Genomic DNA, 27981 nt, shown 5'->3' on the forward strand with positions numbered 1-27981 from the left:
AACAGCAGCCAGTTCTGACCCACTCCAGCCTGGGCTCCTGGGCCCTGCCCTCCGCTGCCGCTGCCACCCAGGCAGCTATTAGCATCTGCAAGCAGCCAGTGCTGCGCACTGCCTGGCTCTGGCTTCCGGCCTCTGACCTGGCCAAGGGTCCTTTTTCTCGTGTGCCCCAGGTATGTCAGTCTGCTTTTTTCCTTCCTTTTAGCCATGGCCATTTTACCTAAGCATGTTTACATGTCAGCAGGGGTTAATGGGACACGTCAGTCTGCCAGGCTCAGTAACACATTATGGGGAAGTACAGTAAACTACTGGGTATCAAACAGGCATTAATCTTGCTGACAGAAAGAACCATGATGGTCACATTTGTCAGCCTTTATAAAGCTGTCTCCACACTATTTCCTCTTTCTAGGCCTAACCCAACAAGGACTCTTAATTCCCATGGACTGTTCCACCCAATCTCTCTCTAGGTATATGAGTTTTTGAATGCTGCACGTGGGAAATTATTTCAGAAAATTAAGGATTTTTTTCATAAACTCTCAAGGAAGAATAACTCTGGGCCATCATCACATCCAAATAGTGCAGGAAGTTCTAATAAGGAATTAGGAGAAGATTTTTTTAAAGCTCCTAGAAGACACAGAAACAATATCCATTAGTGATTTATGGTGACAAATTCAGTTGTTTTGTACTTAGTTCAGACCACTCCAGTTCCTTTATATGAATATATATATTTTATATTTATAAAAACTTTGTGCAGCTACAATTCAGATGTTTTATAGAGGCACTTTAATTAATGTGATATGCTTTCACATAATAACTCTGCACAGAAAGCTGTCTCATTCCTTATGGAAAACATACATCTTAGTTCTCCTGTGCTTTTGTAAATCATGCTTAGCTGTGAGATGTCATTTTATGGGGTTCATCACAATTCAGGCCCATTTTAATGGAGTAGCGGTAATAAATATTCAGAGATCAGCATGAAGCGGCTGCTTACAGTACATTTATAAGTAACAAACATTGAGAGTTACATCATACAAATTTTGGTACAGCATTAAATAACGATCTCACACATACAGAGATTTTTGTTAATATGCAGGTGCTGAGTCTAACACATAACATTTAAAGTACCATACTCAAGTGTGTGTAAGTTTGGTAATGAAGGGTTTTCCCTACTTCCATTTTAAAGCAGTTACTATATTTTTGCACTGGTCAAGTGATTGCATGTTGATAGTACACAGACAGAAATGTATCCTGCCTAATTCAAGTGCACGGCAACATGCTGAAAATACAACAACACTGGAATGTGGTGGGGTGAGATTTTCAAAAGCACCTAAGTGACCTTGGAGCTCAAGTCTGATTGACTGTCCATAGGACTTGTGCTCCTAAATCACTGAGAAGCTTTAAAAAATCCTACCAGTATTTAATCCTGATGAAAAGGAGAGAGAAGGTTTTGTGGGTAAGGCACTGGACTAGGAATCAGAAGATCTGGTTTGATTTCTGGCTCTGCCACAGAGTTCCTGTGTGGCTTTGGGAAAATAGAGTAATCTCTTTATTCCTACTCCATTAAATTCCCTTCTTTCCTGCCTTAGCCTGTTTACAGGGCTGGTTCTTTGGAGCAAGGCCCCTCTCTCTCTCTCTCTCTCTGTCCATACAGCACCTGGCACAACTGGACTCTGCTCTCAGCTGGGGTCTCTAGGTGCTACAGTATCACTAATGATGCAGTTTTTTAATACAAAAAATAATAAATTGCTATAACATTTAACAGAAGCAGGTGAGAACAGTTATCTCCATTTTCAGTAATGGAGAAACTACGGTGCAGAGAGGTAAAGGGACTTGCCCGCAGTCCCATTGCACATCAGGGACACCTCTGAGACGTGACCGCAGCATCCTGACTCTCAGTCCTGTGCTAGATTTGCACAGTCTCCTTATTTCAGAATGGTTTTCCATGTGTCCATTTCATCTGGATCCCCTACACTGAAGCCATAAAGGAACACACATCCGTAATAGGAATATAGTGGAGTATGAGATTCAATATGGGCTTGATCCAAAGCCCACTGGGAGTTTGAGGGTTAATGGCACTGGATCAGGCCCTCTATTAGGCATTATTGGCCAGGATACAAAAAACAAGTACTCAACACATAAGATAAATTTCAGCTGAGCTGTATGTATGATTTTGCACAAGTTAAATACATCCTACCACAATGCATAAGAGTTCCCATTGACATTACAAATCCAGACATAAAAACACCTTGGAGAACAAAGTAAATTACAATGTTTAAGTATGAGAGAATCATAGAATATTAGGGTTGAAGAGACCTCAGGAGGTCATCTAGTCCAACCTTCTGCTCAAAGCAGGACCAACACCAACTAAATCATCACAGCCAGGGCTTTGTCAAGCCGGGCCTTAAAAACCTCTAAGGATGGAGATTCCACCACCTCCCTAGGTAACCCATTCCAGTGCTTCACCACCCTCCTAGTGAAATAGTGTTTCCTAATATCCAACCTTGACCTTCCACGCTGCAACTTGAGACCACTGCTTCTTGTTCTGTCATCTGCCACCACTTAGAACAGTCTAGATCCATCCTCTTTGGAACCCCGCTTCAGGTAGTTGAAGGCTGCTATCAAATCCCCCCTCACTCTTCGGCCTGGTCTACACTACGCGTTTATACCGAATTTAGCAGCGTTAAACTGATTTAACCCTGCACCGGTCCACACAACGAAGCCCTTTATATCGATATAAAGGGCTCTTAAAACTGATTTCTGTACTCCTCCCAGACGAGGGGAGTAGCGCTGAAATCGGTATTGCCATGTCGGATTAGGGTTAATGTGGCCGCAATTCAATGGTATTGGCCTCCGGGAGGTATCCTACAGTGCACCATTGTGACCGCTCTGGAAAGCGATCTGAACTCGGATGCACTGGCCAGGTAGACAGGAAAAGCAACGTGAACTTTTGAATTTCATTTCCTGTCTGCCCAGTGTGGAGCGCTGATCAGCACGGGTGGCCATGCAGTCCCAAATTCAAAAAGAGCTCCAGCGTGGACCATACGGGAGATACTGGATCTGATCGCTGTATGGGGAGACAAATCTGTTCTATCAGAGCTCCGTTCCAAAAAACGAAATGCCAAAGCATTTGAAAAAATCTCCAGGCTATGATAGACAGAGGCCACAGCAGGGACTCAACACAGTGCTGTGTGACAAGCGTAACGGAAAGCCAAAGAATCAAATGGATGCTCATGGAGGGAGGGAGGAGGGAGAGAGGGGGGACTGAGGACTCGAGCTATCCCACAGTTCCTGCTGTCTCCGAAAAGCATTTGCATTCTTGGCTGAGCTCCCAATGCCTGAAGGGTCAAAAACATTGTCACCAGTGGTTCAGGGAATATGTTGTCAATTTACCCCCCCCCTCAAAGAAAAGGGGGAAAAAACGTTTCTCGCCTCTTTTCAATGTCACCATATGTCTACTGGATGCTGCTGGTAGACGGGGTGCTGCAGCGCTAAACAGCAGCATCCTCTCCCCTCCCTGGTGGCAGACGGTACAGTACAATATGACTGATAGCCATCCTCGTCATCATCCTGTGAGTGCTCCTGGCTGGCCTCGGTGAGATCGGCCGGGGGCGCCTGGGCGAAAATGGGAATGACTCCCGGTCATTCCCTTCTTTAAGCTTTATGTCCTGGAGATTCAGTCCTGGCAGATGGTGCAATAGGGCTGGTAACAGTCCTCATCATAGCAGCTGGAGGCTGAGCTCCTCTCCCCCCCCCACCTTTTAATGAGTAATGGAGATGTCCTGCCTGGAATATCATAGCAGCTGGAGCCTGCCTCCCCCTCATTTTATCTCACTAAAAAGTCAGTGTTTCTTATTCCTGCATTCTGTATTACTTCATCACACAAATGGGGGGATAACTGCCACGGTAGCCCAGGAGGGGTGGGAGAGGAGGGAAGCAACGGGTGGGGTTGTTGCAGGGGCACCCCCTAGAATGGCATGCAGCTCATCATTTCTGCGGGATCTCTGAGGCTCTGACCCGTAACGGCTGTGCTCTCTGGTCCTCTAGTAGACTTGCCCCATATACTAGGCAGGACTGACTCTATTTTTAGACAAAACATAAAGAAGGGAATGACCTGGGAAGTCATTCCCATTTTATCCATGCGCCCCCGGCCGACCTCAGCGAGGCCAGCCAGGAGCACCCATGACAGCAGCAGATGGTGCAATAGGGCTGGTAACCGTCTCTGCTACCTTGCAAAGGCAAATGAATGCTGCTGTGTAGCACTGCAGTACCGCGTCTATCAGCAGCATCCAGTACACACACGGTGACAGTGAAAAAAGGCTAAACAGGCTCCATGGTTACCATGCTATGGCGTCTGCCAGGGCAATCCAGAGAAAAAGGGCACGAAATGATTGTCTGCCGTTGCTTTCACGGAAGAAGGATTGAGTGACAACATTTACCCAGAATCACCCGCGACACTGTTTTTGCTCCATCATGCATTGTGATCTCAACCCAGAATTCCAATGGGCGGGGGAGACTGCGGGAACTATGGGATAGCTACCCACAGTGCAACGCTCTGGAAATCGACGCTAGCCTCGGTACATGGATGCACACCACCGAATTAATGTGCTTAGTGTGGCCGCGTGCACTCGACTTTATACAACCTGTTTTAAAAAAACAGTTTCTGTAAAATCGGAATAATCCCGTAGTGTAGACATACCCTTCTCTTCTGCAGACTAAATAAGCCCAGTTCCCTCAGCCTCTCCTCATAAGTCATGTGCCCAAGCCCCCTAATCATTTTCGTTGCCCTCTGCTGGACTCTCTCCAATTTGTCCACATCCCTTCTGTAGTAGGGGGACCCTTACTGGACACAATACTCCAGGTGTGGCCTCACCAGCGCCAAATAGAGGGGAATAATCACTTCCCTCGATCTGCTAGCAATGCTCCTACTAATACAGCCCAAGAATCATGCATCTCAAGAATCCTACTAGCAATGTGTAATAGATGGTGAGGAGTAAATATCGTCTACCATGTAAGTGAGTGCTATGTTCTGAAGGAACTCCCTTGAAATTAGAAATACCTGACCTGGCTTACAGGTTTCTTGGGCTGTTTCATTTCTAACATTAGCTTTGTGTGTGCACATGCACATGTGTGTCATTAGAAAACAGAATCACAGCTATGGTATAAGAGATGAAGGTCTCCCATGTCTGAAGTGAGATGTAAGGAAACAGAGAGAATCTGTAATTAGTAAAGATTGTTAATTACTAACCTGTAATTAGTAAAGTGTTAATACTTCAGACCAAGTCCTACTACTGTACCTGGGATATCACTCAAGTACGCTGGAAGCCTGAGTACTCTGGATTGTCATTTGGGTGGTTTAGGTCACCCTACAAATGCTCTGAAGTCCATGGCACTCTAGATCACTAATCTGAAAATCTCATTCTGTGCAGTGAAACTGTGCTAGGATATACATATTTATTATTCATGTGTGTTTTGTCTTTCTCACTCTTTCTTAACCAGTCTTCAGCTATATAGAATGTATATCTGAGTAGACATGAAGGTCACAATGTCTAAGGGCTGCTTAGTAGCCTATGTACAATAAATGTAGTGATGGTCTCAGGCCAGCTGTTAAGGGACAGAGGCTTCCATCACAGCTAGCACTAATTGGCACCTTTGTTAGGAGTCTCAGCAGAGGCCCAGGATTAAGTGGGCTGTGGAGACAGGACTCCTGTGCAGTCATGAGGCACTCTGTCAGGGGCAGTTGATGGGGGAAAGGAAAGAGGAGAAGCTGTGTTGTGCTAGACCTGTCCTGCAATAAAAGGGGACAGCTCAGTCTCTGGGCTTGTCTAGTGAGCACTAAATACACACAATTTATTTTCTTTTAAAGACACAAAGGCCACCTCATTAACATTTAACAATGAACTGTTGCCATAGTGAGCACTGCACATTGGTTAAGAGAAGAGCTAGCTCAGCAGCATAGTACGCTCAGGAGCAGTTTTGCCATTCTTCTTATCCACATTGATCCAGCCAGTTCACCTTGTTAGATTCCACATTATTTTTAGACTGCATTGCTGCTTCAGATCCTCTGCTCCCGTCTCTGTTTGAGGCCTACCACTCGGGCAGCCAACAGGAACGCTGCCCCAGTCAGCACCTCTGCAATGAAGGAGACCCACACAAGCACCAAAGACCAGCCAAACTTGATGTCCACTTCCTCCAAGAGATTGTTCTTTCCCAAAAGGCAGAGAGCTTCCTTGAAGGCAGCCGCTGAGTATGCGATGTAGACACTGATCCCAGTGAGCGTAACAAGGCCTAGAGGAAACACAAATACAGTATAGTGTTGGGGTCCACTTTACCTGAGTCAAAACTGTGTGGTTAGGGCTCTGCTAGATCTCTTTTCCCATCCCTCCCTGTATACACAGGCAGGACTCTCTTCTGCCCTGTTTTCGTTTCTTGTCTCTAGTTTTGTTTTGGTCTCTGTATCACTTAAGTGATTAACCAAAACGTAAAACAGCATGTTTCCTGCATGTACATCTAATGATGTGTGTTTCAGACACCAAAAACATATACAGCCCAACTTACAAAATTATATTATATAATGGGCCTGATTCTCCACTGCTTTGCACTCTATATAGTTGTGTACTCATGTGAAAAGTGGGTGTGAATGGGAGTGTTTTATAGACACTTTGCACAGCTGTAATGACTACACCGGGTGCAAGCAGAGAACTGGTTTATACATTTCAGCTCAATGATGCTGCTTGTATTTAGGCTAAAATTTTCAAGTGTGGTCTCTAATGTTGAGTCCCCAGCTTAAAACTCCTTGGGCTTTACTGTTTGCAGAATTGCTGTAGCTGTGTTGGTCCCAGGAAATGAGAGAGAGAGGAGGTAGGTGAGGCAATATTTTTTTTATTGAACCAACTTCTCTTGGTGGAAGGCACAAGCTGAAGAAGAGCTCTGTGTAGCCTGAAAGCTTTTACCTTCCACCACCAGAAGTTGGTCCAATAAACGATATTGCCTCACCTACTTTGTCTCTTGAGCCTTATTGTTAGCGACTGGACTAGACTGGACCTGCTCACCACTTCCAGAAAATCAGACTGTAGGTATGTCAAGCTGGGCTCCAGAAAAATCAAGGCACTCAAAATAAGCAGCCACATTTTTCAAGAGCGGCTGCATAATTTGTCAATTGCTGCAGGATGGGTGGTGAAATCTAAATTCAAGATAGGATCACGGTATAAGGCTGCTTAGGAGGGGCATGATCACTCAGGACAGCTCTCTTATTAGGTGCAGTGTATAGATAGAGCCTGCTATGGAATCAGCCTCATGCTGCTTTCCCCAGGCAGATGCAGAGGGGACTTTTTGCCCAGGGAGAAGGAGATTTCCACCTCTGCAGCATGTTCTCCTAGCTCCGTACAAGGCCCCTCCCAGGTGCTTCTGTTCCAGTGAGGACAGAAAGGGCTGAGGGCAGGGAGGCCATCTCAGCTCCTCCCAGATTGTCTCCCTGCTAAAACCACAAGAGAAAACTCTAAAAGTTAATACTCCCTGACTTCCCTGGGCTGGCTTGCCTCCCTCTCCCACCAGCAGCAGCAGCGAGCAGGGCATCCTTGCCCCTGCATTTGCATTGAGTCATGCATCTGTGGAATTTAGACAAAGGGTGGGGCCTCCATGTAAATAGCCTTGTTCTCCAGACAATTGCTAAGATCCATGATATCTGGGGGCTGGAGTCCCAGGCCTTTTCTGCACAGAGGTGGGAGATACCCTAATCCCACTCCCCTGATGGAAGAACCCTAGGGAGCAGTGTAAATTAAAATTCTCAGTGCTTCCTGTCCCCTGCTCCTGTATAGGGAAGGATGAGGCCCTAAGGTGGTGCAAAGCAATCAAGAGTTACCAAGCCAGGTGTTAAATAGAGAAATTCCTCCTAGTGCACATGGCTAGCATGAGGCCAGTCCATTGCTGAAGTCTCACTTTCTCCCTCACTGTCATAGGATAAGCAGGGCCTTTAAAGTCCCAGCTCTCACCTGTGCCTGGCTCTTCTCCACCTGGATCATGTGACTGTGGGCAGGGAGCAAGGCCTGCTGGGAAGAAGGAAACGGGATAAAGGGTGGAAAAGAGGTGGCAGGAACAGCCCACTGGATGATTCCCTGGTAATTAGAGTTTGCAGAGTGCTTAGAAGTGGCTCTCTGGCAGGAGAGAGCTGATAGAGATCCAGGGAGGGCAATAGCAGCAGCCTGGGAAGCTCTCCAGATGCAAGGGTTGACCTGGAGCTGGTGTGTCTCCCTGCTGGCAGAGGAGCCTAGAAAGGACTGTATGGAGGATGTGTGAGAGGGTCTAGGGTGCTGGCAAGTGAGCTAGTCTAGGGAATAGCCCCAGTGAAAATGTGGAGGCTAGAACTGAGGAATGTTTTTTTATTTAGGCTCTCAAGGCTAATGAGCAAAAGGACATGGGCTCCTCTACATCTCAGCTGTGCCACCTGAAAGGGCTGCAATGATGTGACTATGGCCCAGAGATGTTGAAGTTATCTATGGAGCACTTAAAAGAAGACTTGTGGTGGTTTTGTTTGTTCTCCTGTTTGCCTAGGAATGAGAGATCTAGTCTGACCATAGGTCAAATTGCCCTATCAGCCTGCGAAAGACCACTTTGGTGGGAAACTGAGGCACAGATGCATCTGGACATCAGAGAGGTAAAACGCATTCCTACTCATGGTTGAAGGCATGCATGGGCCTTGCTAGACCTTGGCATGAGGGTGAATCTCTTCCCCCTGTTCACATCCTACCAAATAAGGATAAGGGGATTCTTTTCATGGGGGCTTGGGCAAGGTCTGCTAGATTCTGATAGTCTCTAACCAGGGTGGGTGCATTTAAGAGGTGGCAAGCTAAATTGTTCCAGAACCTGGAACATACAAACTGTGCTGGCAAGGAAAAAGCTCTGGTGTTTGTGTCTGTAACCTAGTTTCTCTTTATATTGTTCTACATTGTCAATCAATATAGAACTGCAGATAAAGTGGCACTCTATAAAACTGTGTGTGCTACATTAAGCTACAGCATAAGAATTTGTAGTTACAGCAATTTACACCAGCTAAGGTTCTGGCTCAAGATTTTCCTTTCAACTGAGCTCTCAGAGTACAGCAGTCAGTGGGCCAAATCAAACCCAAGTGGAAAACCTGCATTATAAATTACAAATCTTCTGTGTCTTAGCTTTTCACTTAACACTATCTTCAGTGGTTTCCCAGTCCCCAAAATCTGTTGTGACACTTCTCTCGTGCACGTCTATTGAATGGTGCTTCTTGAACAGCTGCAGAAACAAGGTGCTAACATGATGAGCTGGTCTTGTGAAAGCACCAAGACTTCACTCTGCCCAGAGCTCCCAAAACCCTGAAATAGTTGCTTGTTTGCTTCCAGTAACTCTTGTCCTCCTTCTCTTTTCCTTTTAGAAACAGGATATTCTGATTCACTGACCCATGTGTAATTGGATCTTAATAATGCAGACATGACCAGTGACCTGCTGAAAAGGCCATTATCGGGGATAGCCTGGATGTTCCTCCTAAGCTCAGCCTGACCAAAGGGTCAGGACTTGGCAGACTGACAGAGGTGGGAGGCAGGCAGCATGGTGTGGGTCAGGTCTCAGCAGCATGCCGCCTGCTGGAACTGCTCAGCAGGTAGGTCTATTCCTGGTCCACTTATCTGTTGAGTGAACAGTGCTGCTGTTGTTACCTTTGATTTGGGGGAGGGAAGTAACAAGCAACTGTGGAGCGGCTGCTGTGGAGCAGTGCTCTGCAAGAACCTTCAGCAGAGTGATCTAGGCTAAGATGGACTCCTGACCCCCACTAGCACTGGGATGGCGGGGAGGGCGTGAGACTGAAGTTTTATTGTTGGCATTAGCGTGGCCAAGATATTGCGCCTGTTTGACTGGGGGGAAACTTCTTGTGGTGTTTAATAGCAAGTGGTAATTGGTTATAAAGTATCAAAAGCACAAACATCAGAGTTGTAGGGGCAAAACTCTGTATACTTGGCTATTCCTTTTATTAGGATGTATTCCCCATCCCCCAACTCTATTTTCTGCTTAGAATAATATAAGCCTTCACCCTTTGCTGCTAAGTTATGAGCACACCAATATCTGATCATTTTGCAATCACCAACTTCCACTACACTTGGGTTTAGCATTCTTGTGGACTGTTAAAAACAGTTATCAAGTACCACTGCAGAGGTGGCTGCATTTCTTGTCACAAGTGAAATATTCCCTATAATCCTACCACACAGGGCTGTTGTCAAGCTGGGGGTGCGTGTGTCAAGTTTTTGTTCTGCAGTGAATTAAAAAGGCTTACCTGGCCCTTTCCAGCCATTTTACTTTTATACTATTGGTGGAAAAGGTGCTGTGAGATTTAGTTAGTATTGTTAAGTCTTGCCCTACGTAGCTTGTATATCACTTTGAGGTACTTGGATAGAAGATTGCTATTAATGCTAATGTGTGGCAAGGCAGGTATTTATAGGCTTTGTTGCTTTACCAAGGCAATGTATGTTATGGAAGAACACTGCATTGAAGCTGCTGCCATGTTTCTTCTCTCTTTTTCCAAGAGAGAATTCACTGATTTGTGTGTATGCAGTTAGCATGGTGTGCACAATGCCAGAGCTAACGTCATGCCTGTAGCAAATCCCCTGGAAAGAAGTAGGTCTAGGAAGTAGGGATCAAAATCGTACTGGAGGTTGATAAAATAAAGGATTACACTCATCATTCAAGAGATTCTGCTTTAAAGTTTGCTTTGGCTTGCTGCTCAGATTCCATAGTGAGCACCACTGTAAAACACTGATTGCATGCAGGTATTATGGTGATCAGTTAGACATTGTTAGATTAGATGTCAGAGCATCCTGGCCTGCATATCTCAACTCTTGCCATCTGAGCCTCTCAGAATGTTTGTCACTGTAACAAGATATCAGGTTCCAGACATCTGGGCAGAAATGCAGAGTTGTTTTGCTGACTCATGCTGATGTCAGGTGCTAGGACCCTGAACAGACTCAATTACTCTTACTCGGTGTCACCCAGACCACGTGGGTCCTATTAGCAATTAGATTAAATCCAGATGTATACAGGGGATCGTCTGTCTCTGAGCAGCTGCAGAAATAGAAAATTGCAATAGAAAACTATAGGACCAACCTTAGGAGAAAGCTTAGTCTGAGGCTTGTTTTGTTGTTAACAATAAAGGCAAATCCCAGAAAGGAGTTCAGAACCTCTCCAGAGTGGATGTGTACTGTTAGGAGAAGAGTGGGAGCCCCACCTGCTTACACTTTGTTTTCCACACATGCTAGCATGGAGCAGGATTAGACACTGGAAACTCTAAATATGGTGATGGGAATTCTACTACTTATTACCATATACGTTGTATGATCCCAAACACCCTACTGGCAGAGTTTACCTTAGTATCATGGGGAAATATAAACTGGCCAAAATGAAGACAAGTTAAAAGTGGGTGCAACTATCAGGAAGGAATGTCTCTCTCTCCTTGTGATGGCCTCACCTTCCAGCAGAATGAGCCCTGGTGCTTGGCATCTCTGAAAATCAGGCCCTTACACTGCAAGCCATTGCTAAGGACATGATGCTTTAGGATGCTCCAAGCAAGTGTAGATGACCTGGTGGTTTGAGAACTTACAGTGGCCTGTCTACAGTGGTTCTTCCACCATTGCTGGTGTTGATGAAGCTGCACATGTGCTAGGGCAATGGTAGCTTTCCTTAAAAGAGCCAGTGTAGAAATGGGTAGTGGAAGGCTTGCATAAGTGAAGACGGTGCAGGGCAGTCCATTTCAGTTAGCTTGCAGTTTGATCATGAAAATGTTAGAGGGGATTAGAAATGGCTTTGATACTCATTCAAACTGGGTCACAATCTGGCTCGCTGCTTTTTGATTCCACCCAATCAAAATCCTTACAATAGGAGAGGGGGCAATTATAAATCCAGCTCCAGGAATCCTCACCTTCCTGCTCCTAAGTAAAAACACTCTCCCTAGAGTACTGATGGGGACACCTGAAGCCTTGACCCTGTTGCTGTTAATGCTATTTGTATTAACTGGAGCCATTCATGCATGGTGCTGAGCAGAGAACTGAGGGCATTTGGTACCTCACAGGGCTGGGTAGTAGCTTCCTAGCTCAAAGCAAATAGTAAGGATAAAATAAATGAAATGGTTGGACAGACCACGTAAGCCCCAATTTACAGGCCTGATACAGAGTCCATTGAAGTCAATGGAAATCTTCCCATTGATGGCTGGTTTTGGTTGGTTGTTTTTTTCCCTTGAGCTTAAGATCAAGCCTTAACTCACTACAGTTCAAAGCTGTATAATGCCTAATTTCACAAATTCCAAAGCCATTTGCATTCTACTAAGATTTAAAAAAAAAATCTTGTCTCTAGAAGAGAAAAAATTGACATAACATTTGCTGAAAGGGTATTTAACCTTTCAAGGATGAAGATACTGTGTTCAAGATGTCTCTCAATCCTCCACCAGACACAACTACATGTAACTTTCTGCTATTCCTCCTTGTAAATGTCAGCTGATTCCCTCAGAATCCACATTACTAGCTTTTCAGTCTGCAAAGAGATGAATGAGGAAGCACATGAAGTGAATAAACACTGGCACTCTGTCTGAAAGCAGACACTTGGCTGGTTCTGTTCTCATTGTCTCTTTACCCTCTGGTAGTTGAAGTGCTACAGTTCTAAGCTGTCACCCTTAGTCTCATTAGCAACAAATAGGACTCAGTACAATACCTCCAAAAAGAAAAAGCCATCCCGTCATTAGAAGCAGCAGGTAGGCCCTGGCAAGAATACTGATAAATCCAGTCATTCCTCCAAAAATCATCAGGATCAGGCTGACAGGCAGCAGGATTACAAATGTCCCATGCATGTCTAGAGAGAAATGAAAGTTATCAGTGTTTCATTATCACTGCCATTGATTGTATTACAGTAGTGTCCAATCAAGATCAGGGCTTTATTGTGCCGGGTACTGTACAAACACATAGTAAGGCCATCCCTGTTCCATGGAGTTTAGTCTAAATAGACAGGATGAAGGGTGAGAGAGATGAGATGTGACAATGAGATTTTGATCCCTTCACTTAGACTTAGTAGTACTTTATTCAGTGAACAGCTCTACCGATTGCGCTTCTCATTGTGAGTAAGGGTATCAGAATCTGGCCCATAAAGATCAAAGTGATGGGTTGCAAGCTTCATGTTAGTTCCAGGTCCTGGTTTTCTCAGATTCCATACAACATGGAATATTCTTAGTGCTGACTAACTTCAAAGAATCTGTGGTAGGGATGAGAGGTTACTGACATAATGGGACAGCAGATGGCTAGGGTGATATCTGAAGTGGGTGCTCACGGTCAGATGCATCTCAGAATTCCCTTGAAAGACTTGTGTCAAAGCTTTTAAATGACCATTCTGCACAAGGCAATGGTCAGAGGGCTGAAACTCTTCTGATTCAAGTTAGTTTTTCACCCTGTATCCCATCACTGTTGCTGATTTTTCTCTTCAAACGCTGGGCTTTTACCTCCTAGAATACTCCATTATCCCTGCTTTTTATTGTAAGTGCTGGGGTTGGAGAAGAAGGGGGGAGCGTAGTGTGATGGAAGCAGCAGGGGCTGGGATCCAGGACCCCTGGCATCTCTTCTCATCTCTACCACAGCCATGCAGGGGCCTGGGATAAGTCACAGGTTACTGGGCTCTGTGCCTCAGTATAAGTATCTGGATGTGGGTGATGTGAAGCTTAACTCAATAGCTTGAAACCTTGGTTTTGCCCACGCACCAAGCCTGTCTGAAAGGCTTTGTGTGAGAAACCAGCACAATGGCTGAGGAGGACAAGCCAGAGGCAGAGTTCAGCGCACCTGCCAATCCCAGGCTACCATTCCTGCCCCTGGATTGTAATAGTGGCCACATTCCCATTGAGCAACCACCACAGAGCCCAGCTCCAGTGCATGCTGAGTGCTGAAGGGTCTCAATTGATAGCTTCTGTTTCCTAGCCTTTCCCATGTAGTGGTACTACAGGGTTCTGCTATATTTTGGTCCTGCAGCCCCTGAAGGGCTAAGAGAACTTGTCCTTTAATAGTTGTAATGCAGTTTGAGATCCATGCATGAAAGGCATTCAGCAGAATAGGCGAGAGCCCCATAAACCACTGGGGTTGCCCAGGGGTAAATCAGGGCAGCATTAGTCCACACACATACCAAACTGCGTGTATGCCCACATCATCTGGAACAAAGGCAAGTCCTTTCCCTACTACCTCCGCTAATGCCAGTGCTGTATAATAAATACTTTTCAGCTTCTGAGGACATTGCAGGAATATTTATCCATTAAGTTTAGTGACAGCATAAGATTATTTAACCCAGCATGCCTTCCCTTTTCTGCTTAATATTATTTTAACCAGCCTCTTGCTCTTCCACCTTTTGTTGTAGTACCCTAGTCTATATACGTTGGTTATGCTGTGTGTGAGACAGCTCTGCCCCTCTCCCCTTGTGGAGTGTGTGTCCCCTCACATACACACATTTCAATCCTTCAGGGGGAAGCAATCTCCTTCATCTTAGTCCTCCTCAGAACACTGAGCACTTCCATTAGCTCACTGAAACACCACCTTTGTCTTCAGCCCAGCTCCCTTAATAGTTCATCACGTAGATTCTCCAGACTTGGACTCCTCTTTGCTGCTGTCCATGAGATCCTCTCCAAAGCCAAAGTTCCCTTAAGTGGTCTGATAGCCTCCCACATGAACCCATAAGCCTTTTGTCCTTGCCTTTGTCCTACTTCATCCCAGCCAACCTCTCTATGTACTTAACACAAGGACACTACCTGTGTCATCATAATTCAGCCTTCTTGTGCATAAACCTTATGATCATCTCCAGTTATGTGACCACATATTGGGTTTCTTAGCCCACCACACCTCTGCCTTGCTTAAAGCCTAAGACGGATGATGATCACCATAGGCGCCAACTTCTAGTTTTCCCCAGGGGTGTTCCAACCTTGCTCCGCCCCCAAGGCCTCACCCTCACTCTGCCTCTTCCTGCTCCTGCTCCAGCCTCCTCCCATGAGGCCCCTGCCCACTCGCTCTCACTGCTCTCTGCCCCTCTCCAAGCCTATCCCCGAGCTGCCAAGCAGCTGTTTGCCGATTAGCTCATCAGGGTGCTGCCAAACAGCTGATAGGTAGTGGTGCCACTGAACAGCTGTGGCTGATGGGTGCACCCACGGAGTCAGCGCCTATGATGTTCACTTAATGCAAACTATTCAAGATTTGTTTTATCCATTTTTTCAATGGGTGGGTGGCCCCAGGCCTTGTTTACTGCACACTATTCAAACCCAGCTCTGAAGACAGAATTATTAATTTTCTCCTGGGATTTTCTATGTTGTTCATCACTACAGTGTCAGAAGGCATCACAAACAGTATTTTATTTCCAATGTCCCTGTGAGATGAAGGGATGGCTATATCCTCACTTCACAGATGGGGAACTGAAGCACAGAAGTCAAAGGTATCGATTAATTTTGGGTGCATAGGACCTGACTCTTTTTTTTGTTGTTGTTGTTTTTGTTTTGTTTCAGAGAAATTACTATTATATAGCACTTAAAATATATGCAAACATAGCTCCTGTTGGCTTCAATTGCAGCTGTGAGTGCTCAGTTCTTGTGCAAATCAGACTCCAGGGTCTCAAGTCAGGTCCCCAGAAAATGAGGAACACACAGCTAGTGACCATTTGTGAAAAGTTTGGTTGAAGTGACTTGCCCAGCATCACACAGAGTCTGAGGTAGAATCCAAGTCTTCAGGACAGGATTCAACTTCTTTAACCATGAGGCCATCCTTTATCTTCCTGCAATCCCTTGCCTCAGTCACTGCACACCTTCCAACTTCAACAACTGAGGCAGGGGTCCTACCAACAACAGACTTCTTCACTATACAACCAGGATTCATCCCTAGAGCAGGTCCATCCTGGGCTCTGAACAAGGTAGGAGTCCGGTGGCGGGAGGGGAGAAGGAGCAAGAATTGTGATCATGTAATTAAAGACACAGTCTCATAATGCATGCTCACAAAGGGGTTGAATTAAGGTTACCCAGGTAGCCTTAATTCTGGCATTTCCTAACTTTGAATACCTGACTCTTCAGTCTTAATCTTCTAATGTTGCTTTGTACATAATTTTATAGAGTTATTTTTTAAAGAAAAATGAAAAAATAAATTCCACTATGTCATCATACCGACCCCTACATGGGTCATCAGCAGGGCTGGAACCTTTAGATCGCCACACAGACCTCTGCTATTTGTGCTAACTGTGTAACTGATAGCAATAGTAGGTTATCATCTTCTAGGTGGACCTGCAACTTTGCTAGTGGATTTCAGTTATTTGCTGGCTGAAGAGGAATGGGGAGAATCTTGGTCCCATTCCAGGCCCTGGAGGGGAGTGTTCTCTAATGGGCACAGACTCTTCTGTCCCCTCCCCCTCCTAATTTTCTTTGTCCACGTCCTGGATCCCTGTCCCAGTCCCATTATCCTTGCCATTCCAGTCTCCACTCCTCAGGTTTCTCATCCGAGTCTCCTTGCTGAGTCAGTACCAGTCTTCTCTTCCCCCATCTCTCTGGTCTGGCTCTTGTCCCCTCTTCATTTGAACTGGACAACTTCCTCCTTCACACTGTGGAGACTTGAAAGACAGGCTCCCTGATCTTACTTCCAGTGTCTGAACCTGGAGCCAGAAGAGCCCACAGCAGTCTTAGTTGCAATTTCAAGGAAAGTCCTGTTCAGCCCCAGGCTGAAACATGCCCAGTGCAGGGAATCTCCAGGGAATTCAATGTTAAAATGTAAGTCTCTACTGAGCATGTGCAAGCTGCAGTATTTTTTTTTTCCCCAAAGGCTTATGACTTGAGCAACTCTTCAGAGGGAAGGCCAAAGGCTTATCCTTGGTACCAAGGTCACCCTCTGCCAAATTTCAAGTCCCTGCTACAAAGAGGGGCCACTGGAGATGTTCCAAAAAAAGAAGTCTTCAGAACTCTTGGTGAGCAAAACATTTTTCCTAGCTGCCCTCTCAGAAAAAGCTGAATCATTTTGGCTGAAATTTTCCAAGACAATTAACCATTTGGGTTGCTAGATAACTCAGAATGAAAGTTTGACAAAACTATAAACAACTGAAAGCAGGGTCTTACAATGGGACATGTTGGGCAACCAGCCCTGCCTACAATAGAACAATAACTAATAACATTCTGACTAGCACTACTCAGTTTCCTAGGGGGATCCAACAAATACGTTACTGTGTCTTCTGTTAATATTCTGTTCTTCTGCTAAATCGACATAGTATCTTGTTTGCTTTTGTTCCCTGCAGCTGTTCACTCGGTTAATGGTTGATCTGCATTTTTCCATAACCCTTGCATCTCTCTGGCTATCAGTCTTTTAGATAAGATAAGGCAAATGTACTAAATGAAATGGTTGAGTCCTTCCTCCTGTACTAAATGTTTTACATTTGTCTGTGTTGACCTTTTCACCCTGACCCACTTTGGTAGGGTATTCTAACAGCTGTGTAAACAAAGAGTTGCTATTTTCCTATTGCTTTGAAACTCCCTTCATAAGCCTTCTTTATTCATATTCAACAATCCCCCTCCCATGATCAAGAAGCACCTACCTACCATGATCTACATAGCTCACCCCAAGATCAAGAAACACACCCTTATTCTCACTGCTACAGTCCACCTGCCCCCAAGGATGATCAGCAGCCCACACTGACATCCAGATGCTGAGATCCACCTGCTTGCCCCATTGACACCTACCTACCAGCTGCTGCAACCCACCTAGTCCACTTAAACCTTACCTGCCTATTTGGTCCATTCTATAGCATGATATGGGTTGTATGCTGCAGGAGAGAGCAATCGGATCTCTCAGGGGTGTGTACTCAGAGTGGGTGTCTTCGGGGAGATGAGCACACATGGGGAGACAGGTATGTCTCAAACAGGGGGTGGGGGAGCACAAGGAAGAAGTGACTCTCTGCACAATGAGTAGCCCACCAACCACCTCCACCACAACCCTGCTCTCCCCACAGTGGGAGAGGGGAAACGTTCCCTTGGTATAGGCTGGTATCATAATCCTATGGGGCCATGATCCATGTGGTCCTTCCCTACCCCTCATCTATCTGCCTTTATCTACATGAACCTATCATGTGGCTTTCAGATGTGGTGCTTCACCTGATCATCCCCATAAAATCATTAACCACAACCACCCCATGTTTAGGCTTCCTGAAGATTAAAGGCACTATAGGGTTGCCAGTAGTGGAGCAGAGTTTAAATGTAATGGGCCAGACCTTCAGTTAGTATAAATCAACAGATCTCCATTGAAGGCAGCGAAGCTACGCCACATTACAGCAGCTAAGGATCTGGCTCTGACACTTTGGGGTCGACCCAGAACAGGAATGGGTTATGTCACCACCTGCCCTCAAACTTTGGCCTCTTTGTGCGGTGCAGCTATGGGTCTAGTCCCTGACACCAATAGCCTGCCCATGAGCATAAGGTCTCACCCTGGCTCTCATCAGCCTCGTTATTCTTTGCAGATTGATACCAACTGCCCTTGCAGTCACAGGTCTCCCCAAGTGCATTCTTCCTGAGTTCTTAGTTACCAGACACTCAAACTGTTCTCCTCTGATTTGTCACCCCAAAGGTGTGAAACCAGATCCCCATTATCTGCTCACTTTGGCGCTCACACACTGCACACCAGATGAAAATAAACAACGTTTGCAGAGGATGCTCTTTAACAGCCGGTGATCCTCTCACTCCACATGCTTTGAATGATGAGTATGACCTGTCCTGAATTGACATACCCCTATTAAAGGAACCTTGGCTCTAATTCTAAATGCTGCATTGGTTGGAGAAGTTTAGGACTCCTGAAGATTAAATACACTTGTGTACATTAATATAGTGGTTCTCAAACTTGTACTGGTGACCCCTTTCACAGAGCAAGCCCCTCAGTGCAACCTCCCTCCTCCCCCATAAATTACAAACACTTTTTAATATATTTAGCACCCTTATAAATACTGGAGGCAAAGTGGGGTTTAGGGTGGAGGCTGACAGCTCACGACTCCCCATGTAATAACCTTGTGACCCCCTGAGGGGTCCCAACACCGAGTTTGAGAACCCCTGCGTTAATGCTTTCTGGTCCTCAAGCTAAAGTCTACATGGGATGCAATCTTCAGCAGATGGATGGTCTCCCCTTAGGGTTACTGATCCCTAAGATGCTCTCTGGAACTTCCTTGGACAGTAGATTGATATGTTTGACCAGCCATTTGTTCTGTTGCCATCTGAGAAACCCTAGGAATCACTTTAGAGCTAACAGTGCCAGGTGTCAACAAATGTTAAGAGCCAAAGGATCTTCAGATCAACTCCCACACAAACTAAAGGCTATGACTCAGTATGTCACTTAGAGTTAAACTCGAGTTGGTATTCAGTATGTACCATAGAACCTAACATGGGGTGTTGAGTGGCAGTAATAAAAGTATATCCAAAACTGTCCTGGAACTTAATTCAAATGGCATGGATTCTGGTAGGGGAGCAGGGAGGAGTGACAATCCTGCATTCCTAGGACACAATAAGAGCAGGATCAAGCCCAGCCTTCTGCTTCCAGTAGACACTGAGCCTGATTCTGCTTTTCATACTAGTTTTACATCTGCATAACTTTATTGACTTCTATAGGGTTATTTTACTCCTGTGCAGGTCAGAGGAGAATCTGGCCTTTTGGGGGCAAAACGTGATATCACTCTGCAACTAAACTAAAGGACTAAAAATGTAATGGCTCAATTCTACCCTCAGAACTGACATTGCTGGGAGTAGCACCATGCAAACACAGGCTATCATTGGATCTGTAGAATGAGACCAGGAGCAGCAAGGCTGACTTCGTTCCAGATCTGTTACCTGCTTCACAGCATCTCAAAATGCTGTCCTTCACTAGCTGATATAGCAGGATAGAAAGGCTAATGAACAGCTGCTTTCCAGTCTCTAGTTTGACTTCAGTTAGTCAAGACCTTAACAAAATGTGGATTTAAATATAATCATGTTGCAAGAAGAAGTGGATCTGGATACAGTACGTCCTCTTGTACTAAAAGACAGAACCCACTGCAGAGGGACCAGAAATCCACTTCAAACTATCCTCCTCCTTCCAAATGGATTCGCAAAGTGTTGGAGCACTTTCCATGTCTAACCATGCAGGCATGGCTAGCTAATGTTAATCTCCTGTGACAGTCACATGCAAAATCACAGACACTTTAATGCCTTCTCCACTAGAAACAAATTTCAGGGATAGCCTAGGTGAAACCCAGGCATCCTCCCAGGATGGAGTGCTGCTCTCTCTAGGTGTGGTATTAGGTTCCAGTGGCTTATGAGAAAAGTGGTGGTTTGAAATCTCCTAGTTAATTGTGCAACATCAGATTAAACAATGCATTTAGCATTTATACTGTGTGAATCCAAAGCCTAATACTGATTTTGTTCCACTTCAATACAGTCAGTCATTTTCTGAAATGCTGCCACGGAGACTGTTCAGTGATCCAAACTCAGGCCTTCTGGATTGTCATTAAGCTATTACACTGTGCCATACGTGACAAAACTAGTCTGTGGAAGGATGCTATTTTAAATAGCTTTAGAACACTTCTGGCCTCAGTGATCCATCAATGCAAGAGGCTCAGGTGAGATTCCTACTGATACCCACTCCATTTCCTGCTTTTCCGGTGCAGATTGAAACACATGGTCATGTGTCCTATAATCATGATCATCCTGGTAACATGGAGAGATTGTGTGGTTAAAAACCTATTGCTTTATTTAATAAATTAGCCTCCAGCTGCTATGATATTCCAGGCAGGACTGAATCTCCATTAGACAAAACTTAAAGAAGAGAATGACCTGGAGTCATTCCCATTTTTGCCCAGGTGCCCCTGGCTGGGGCGGCTCCAAGCACCAGCACGCCAACCACGCAGGGCCGCCCGGGGGGGGGGAAATTTGCCCCGGGTCCCATAGGGGCCCCCACAAGAGTTTTTCGGGGCCCCTGGAGCGGGGTCCTTCACTCACTCTGGGGGGCCCGGAAAACTCTCGTGGGGCAGGGCACAGGAGCTTCTTCCGCTCCCGGTCTTCGCCAGCGGGGGATCCTTCCTCTCCGGGGCAGAAGGACCCCCCGCCGGCGAATTACCGCTGAAGCGGGACCCGCCGCCAAAGTTCAGCTCAGTCTTCAGTGGTAATTTGGCGGCGGGGGGGCCTTCCGTTCCGGGACCACCGGCGAAGTGCCCCAAAGACCCGCGGTGGGGGCCCCCCACCGCCGAATTACTGCCAACGACCGGGCTGCCCTTCAGCGGCGGGTCCCGCTTCGGCGGTAATTCGGCGGCGGGGGGCCCCCACCGCGGGTCTTCGGGGCACTTCGCCGGCTGGTCCCGGAACAGAAGGGCCCCCCGCTGCCAAAGACCCCAGACCCCTGGAATCCTCTGGGCGGCCCTGCAACCACGTGCCTGGGGCGGCAAGCCACGGGGAGCAATCTGCCAGTTGCCGCCATGCCTGTGGAGGGTCCGCTGGTCCCGCGGCTTCGGCGGACCTTCCACAGGCGTGCCGCCGAATCCGCGGCACCGGGGACCTCCTACAGGCAAGCCGCCGAAGGCAGCCTGCCTGCCGTGCTTGGGGTGGCAAAATACCTAGAGCCAGGATCACCCACGGGATGACAATGACGGATACCAGTCCTACTGTACCATCTGCCGTCCGCAAGGCAAGGGAAAGAGATGCTGCTGTGTAGCGCTGCAGCACCGCGTCTGCCAGCAGCATCCAGTAGACATACGGTGATATTGAAAAAAGGCAAGAAACGATTTTTTTCCCTTTGCTTTCACAGGGCGGGGATGCTGATGACATATACCCTGAACCACTCACGACAATGTTTTTGACCCTTCAGGCTTTGGGAGCTCAGCCCAGAATTCAAATGGTTTTTCAGAGCATGCGGGAACTGTGGGATAACTACAGTCATCAGTCGCCTCTCCCTCCGTGAGCATCCATTTGATTCTTTGGCTTTCTGGTATGCTTGTCTCAGCTCCTTAAGTTTCACTCAGCACTGTGTTGAGTCCCTGTTGTGGCCTCTGTCCATCATAGCCTTGGAGATTTTTTTTTTCAAATGTTTTGGCATTTCGTCTATTGGAACAGAGTTCTGATAGAAGAGATTCATCTCCCCATACAGAGATCAGATTCAGTATCTCCCGTACGGTCCATGCTGGAGCTCTTTATTGATTCTGGGACTGCATGGTCACCTGTGCTGATCAGCTCTCCACACTGGGCAAACAGGAAATGAAATTCAAAAGTTCGGGGGACTTTTCCTGTCTACCTGGCCAGTGCATCTGAGTTCAGATTGCTGTCCAGAGTGGTTACAATGGTGCACTGTGGGATAGCTCCCAGAGGCCAATACTGTCGAATTGCGGCCACACTAACCCTAATTCGAAATAGCAATACCGATTTCAGCACTACTCCCCTCGGTGGGGAGGAGTACAAATATCGATATTAAGAGCCCCTTATATCGAAGTAAAGGGCTTCGTTGTGTGGACGGGCGCAGGGTTAATTCGGTTTAATGCTACTAAATTCGAGATAAACTCGTAGTGTAGACCAGGCCTTAGTATATTTAGCAGTGTGCTTGTTTGTTGTTTTTTTGTTTTCACTGTTTGTTGGACAATCTCATCAGCCAATCAAACTAAATAATTCAAATGTTTCTGGAAAACAAATGCTAAAACTTACAAAAGTGGCTAAAACTTATGAAAGTAGCCAAAACTAATTCATTTAAAACCTCAGCTAAATGTTTGCGGGAAATTTCTTGCAGTATTTTCCAGATCTGAAAATATTTTAAAGTTATCATTCAAGATGGAGTTGATTATTGGAAGTAGCCCCTACAAGCGTTTTACTGAATTAACTCCCATTTACATCAGCTGATTTTCTGATTATGGCAATTTAGGATCTGGCCCTATATTTTTAACTCCATTCTCTGCTTAATCTTATTGTGTTTGACTGCAAAAAAAAAATTTAAGGGGAAAAAAATTTGGTTTTGAGTGTCTGGCATAGCCACGCCAAAGCTATAAAACAGGCAATAAGCATTACTGCCTTAGAAGGACAAAGAAAATATCATTGTAGAATGACAATACATAATAAAATATGTCCTTCCCTTTCTCTTTTCCCCCAAGCCCCATGTTCTGTTTGTTTTGAGTTGAGAGTTTCATTAGCCTAAAACATTCACCTAGTCCTGTGATTCATTTGGAGTAATAGTCACTGCAGATCTCTCAGAGTCTGAGATAATCTCATTAAACCACTGAAGAATTTCTCTGGGGAGCCAAGCACAGTAGCTCAGAAACAAATAAAATCAGTACAGCATACTAAATACTGACCACATGATTGAAGCTAAAAACACTTAATTATATTAGTTAATTTCATTTAGTTTGTACCACGATGAACTGGCCCTTTAAGAAGCATGGTCCAGCTCTGCATGGTTACTGATTTCAGCTTAGAGGGGATTTTGGAGACTCTAATTCCAACAGATCATGCATTCCGTAGGCCTGAGAACAAGGTGTGCTGGGAAAGGAGGCAGAGATGTAAGTAAGATCCCTTAATTCATAAAGGGAACAAAACCGTTCTTGGGACTCTCCAGATGAAAGGGGGGCAGCAGCTCTGGGAGAGGCCTAAAGGGACAGGGCTGTGTAAAGAACCACATGTCAGGGGTGATACTCTAGCCTGGTCTACACTAGGCGTTTAAACCGGTTTTAGGAGCGTAAAACGATTTTAACGCCAACCGTCACCACAGAGGGGGCCATATATCGATTTTAATGGCTGGCTCTTTTTTCTTCTCCTCTAACTCCTCGAGAACGAGGAGTAATCGTATTATCGGGTATTAACAATTCGGATTAGTGTGGGGACGCTGCGGTATTGGCCCTCCCGAGCTATCCACAGTGCAGCAGCAGCAGTGACCGCCTGGCAATCTGGATGAACTGCATGCAGTGGTCAGGGAAAAGGAAAAGCCCGCCTTTTTTTGAATATTTGTTTGCCCAGCGCAGCGTCAGCATGGCACGCCGCGGCGATGCGTCAGTCCGAAAAAAAATAAAAAAAAGAAAGAGGACCATGCGGGGACTGATGATGCTGTAAGGGCAGGGCAAATCAATCAGCTCCGCCCGTTACAGAAAATGAAAGAGAATTTTTTTAAAATTAAAAGATCAAAGACCAGGACTAGGACAGCACAGCACTCAGGCAGGCAGCGTGAGCAAAGCCAGCGAATCAAATGGACGCCATGGAACTGAGGACTGAGGACTGGCTATCCCACAGTTCCTGCAGCCTCCTGTCTTTGCTTTCTTGGCTTGAGCTCTTGGCTGAGGTTCAACGGTCAAACACAGTGTCAAGGTCAGTGGTGGGGCACCCAACTCACCCCCCCCCCACCCACCCCGACCCCCCCCAAAAAACTTTGAACTTGACTACATGTCACCATATCTTTACTGAATGCTGCTGATGCAGATAGCGCTGCATGCTGCAATCAAGCAACCACAACATCCTCCCTCATGGGTGTGGTGATGGTAGGGTGGACTGGTACTGGGTACTAGTCACATCAGGCGTCATATTGCTATTGGCATCAGCAGGACCCATCAATCCAGCAGGTCGATCAAGCCTGGCCCTGGTTTTCTGTGGATTTGGGTGGTGGGCTGGTAAGTATCGCATCATCATAGCAACAGGGCATCAGCATCAGCCCCCACCCTCATAGAATAGACAATTCATTCCTGGACTAGCAGACTAGCAGAGGGCTCTGGGCTTCTCCTCACTTACACACTGCTCTTGTCACCCTGTCTGCCTGCATCTGGCTGCTGCAGCTGCCTTCCACTCACTTCTCACTCACAAGTCACCATGTCTTTTCTTCATTATTTATTTTTTATTTATTCTTGGGGGACAATGCCACGGCTGGGCAGAAAAGAAGAAACAGGGGACAGAACTAACAGAAACAGGTGGGTGAATAGCATAGCGTGACATACAGCATAGATACAGTACAGGCCAGAGCAGCTGTGCTCTCAGCTTCTCTCTGGTTCTATAGCTCAGTGGTTTTGCCTATATATATTCTGATTCTATCTGATACTATTTTTATCTTCTATGCAGGAGGAGGGATAGGGATTACTCCAATCCCCAATTTTTTCTTTTTAGCTGGCTAGAGCAAGGGGAGGGCAATTAGTATAAGCAGCAGTATAAAAGGACTGGTAGCCATGATCATCCTTAAGCCATGATCATTGGGGGTTCCATGGATGGTGCAGTATTCCTGGTGCACCATGCTGCTGGACCATCAAAGCATGGTGTGCAAGCATGTGCTTGCTGCTGTGTGTGAGCTGTGAAATCTGCTGTGAGGCACATGAGTGACACAAACAAGCTCCAAAACAAAAACCCATGCATGCATGCTATGCAAATCATGCAAAAAAATCCAAAAGGCCAAAATGCTTGTCTGCAGAAAAATCCAGGGAAGGAGGAGCAACTACAACATAAAGGCATTTACCACAACAGACAATGAACCACCACCGACAACAATTTTGCATCAGATCTCCACGGATCCCAGGGGCGGGGGAGCAGGGGGGGGGAGAGGATAGGGAACTAGAGCCGCAGAAGCCGGCCTTTAGCCTCGGACATGGCCAAGCGGACGCACCGCTTAATGCGCTTAGTGACTTTGATCTTATTTACAAAAATAAAATCTGTTTTAATAAAATTTGTTTAATTTTTTAATACCTCTGACTAGAAAGCCAGAGTGATCCAACCCGAGAGGAGAATCAAGGGGCTGGGTATCTCTGTTATACTCCCGAGAGGGGAGTAGAGATAAATAACTCTCTTTTTAAGGTGGACTTCTGGCTGGTGGTTAAACTGTCCTTATGCTGGAAAGAGGGCTAAATGAACTTGATTTGAGAGGGAAACTGAAGCAGCAGCTGCTGTGAAATCATAACTAGGAGGTAAGCCATTGCAGCAAAGATTCATTGTCCCTCTATGGGAAACATTAAATTCCCCATAGCTATATAGTTCTAAGCAAGCTGATGTTAAGAGGTACTTTATGTAAAAATAATCTAAAAAGCTGATCCATGCCCAGCTGCACACACTATTCTCAAAATCATAACAAGGAAAGCATTTTCTCCTAGCTATATGGATGGAAAATCTGTGTGGCCATTAACACCTGATCACTGGATGTCTCTGGAGCTCCTAAGAGTGGTAACAAATGAGTTGTGACAGGAAATCAGCCCTTGGCCGTGAGGTTTACATTGTTTAAGTGACTTTGGAATTGACAATGATTTAATCATGCTTTGCAGGTATCTAATGCATTTATTGCTTTGGTGCACACAGTATGTGAAAGCAAACCAAGATTTCAGTCATTAATAATGGTCTTCCCTCTAGACTTTTCATTAATCTTTGTCATTTGTTTCCTTACACACGATCACCCCAGCCCTGCGTCTGGATCCACATTGGTGCAGAGCTGATTGCAGGTTCAAGACACAAGATGAAAGATCATTGTTGCATTAAAGCGCCTTCCTACAGGCCTGTGGCAGTACCGATTGGGTTGGACCTCATAGGGTGGGAAACTGGATCTGCTGGCATCAAGAGCACCATTTGGCCAAAAGGCCTCATTTTGCTCAAGCAGCAAATTATTATACACTTCTTTTGACTGTATTTTTAAACCCAAATCAAAATAGAATTGAAAATCCTTTAAATAATAATAGGAGATATACCAATCTCCTAGAACTGGAAGGGACCTTGAAAGGTCATTGAGTCTAGCCCCCTGCCTTTACTAGCAGAACCAAGTACTGATTTTTGCCCCAGATCCCTAAGTGGCCCCCCTCAAGGATTGAACTCACAACCCTGGGTTTTGCAGGCCAATGCTCAAACCACTGAGCTATCCCTCCTCCTTTTATCAATTTAGTGTTAGAAAATATAGCAAAAAAGCTCCTGACTAAAAGATCTTGGTATACTAGCAGATGCCCATGATTTGAGAAGAGAATCCCAATCCGTTTTCAGGGATCTGAAAATTCTACAACATTTATATAAAATTTAAGTCACTTTTATTAAAATGTGCATATAGCTGCAGCACCCACAAGCCCCAGTCAGCATCAGGGTCCCATAGGGTTTGTGCTGTATATACATAGGAACACATGAGCCCTGTCCCAAATTGATGTTAGTTCAGAAATCACTTAGGGTTCCTGTTTGTAGGATCTGGTGCTTAAGTTCAGTTCAAAGAGCTGTACGGGGGCACACCGGGCTGGGCTATCTAATCAGTGCACAGCGGTGTCATACAGGCAGAGCACTGTACATCTTCGAGTAGTCTGAGCGTGTTTGCCCAGGGTCAGGTTTCTTTACTTCTTGAAAACTGAAACTCAAGTTTATAGCAGACTTTTTGTCAGGAAATGCCAACAGAAGGTGTGCAGTAAGGATTGCTGGTGAATTCCACCTGCAGATCAGGTTGGTTGTCATCTTCAACTGGGCCCAGTGTGGGGAGCAATTCTCATTAAAGCTGGTTGAAAATTTTTGAAATTGTGTCCATTTTGCAGAGTTAAAAATCATCTTAAATCATTACACTTTTTTTGCTTAGCAAAAACTAAATGAAAATGTATTTCCAATACTTTTTCATGGTAACGAGAGAAATTCCAAAAATTAAGTTTATTTTAAAAAATTCCTTTAGACTCTGTTTTTACACCCCCTTCCCCCCAAGCAAACTCTTTATTTCAAAACAAGGACCCAGCTATCATTCGGACATGCCTGGAATGAACACACTTCTCGCCCATTGCATTTGACTTTGGTCACTGCAGAATCTGACCCTTGGTGTTATTTTGATTTGGAGCAATGCCTCTCCTGCTCACAAATGACAGAAACTACTTTCACAGGGCCTGATCCAGTTCACCTTGAAATCTATGGGGACCCCTCTGTTAACATTGAGAGCTTGATTGGGTCTACAATGAAGGCAGCTCCTCACTCTTTCGCTCTCTCTCTCCCCTCACCTCCCAAACCAGACACAGGAAATCACGTTCGAAATTTAGAACAGA

At 45.7% G+C, this 27981-nt stretch overlaps 1 protein-coding gene across 3 annotated transcripts in view; it reads right to left on the reverse strand.

Moving 5' to 3' along the window:
- Positions 1 to 5746: 5746 nt before the first annotated feature.
- Positions 5747 to 27981, reverse strand: part of TMEM114 (transmembrane protein 114) — a 31539-nt gene continuing 9304 nt past the window's right edge. The window contains exons 3-4 of one of the 3 annotated variants that reach the window (XM_039492723.1): positions 12712 to 12849; positions 5747 to 6282 (exon numbers count right to left, since the gene is read on the reverse strand). In XM_039492723.1, the coding sequence (XP_039348657.1) occupies positions 6050 to 6282; positions 12712 to 12849 (371 nt within the window). In that variant the 3' untranslated portion in view covers positions 5747 to 6049. Of the gene's footprint in view, positions 6283 to 12711; positions 12850 to 27076; positions 27453 to 27981 lie in introns of those variants that run through there. The other 2 variants (XM_039492722.1, XR_005585736.1) reach the window with 2 other exon arrangements.

Source organism: Mauremys reevesii, linkage group 10 (assembly GCF_016161935.1).
Source record: "Mauremys reevesii isolate NIE-2019 linkage group 10, ASM1616193v1, whole genome shotgun sequence".
Taxonomy (NCBI): Eukaryota; Metazoa; Chordata; order Testudines; family Geoemydidae; genus Mauremys; species Mauremys reevesii.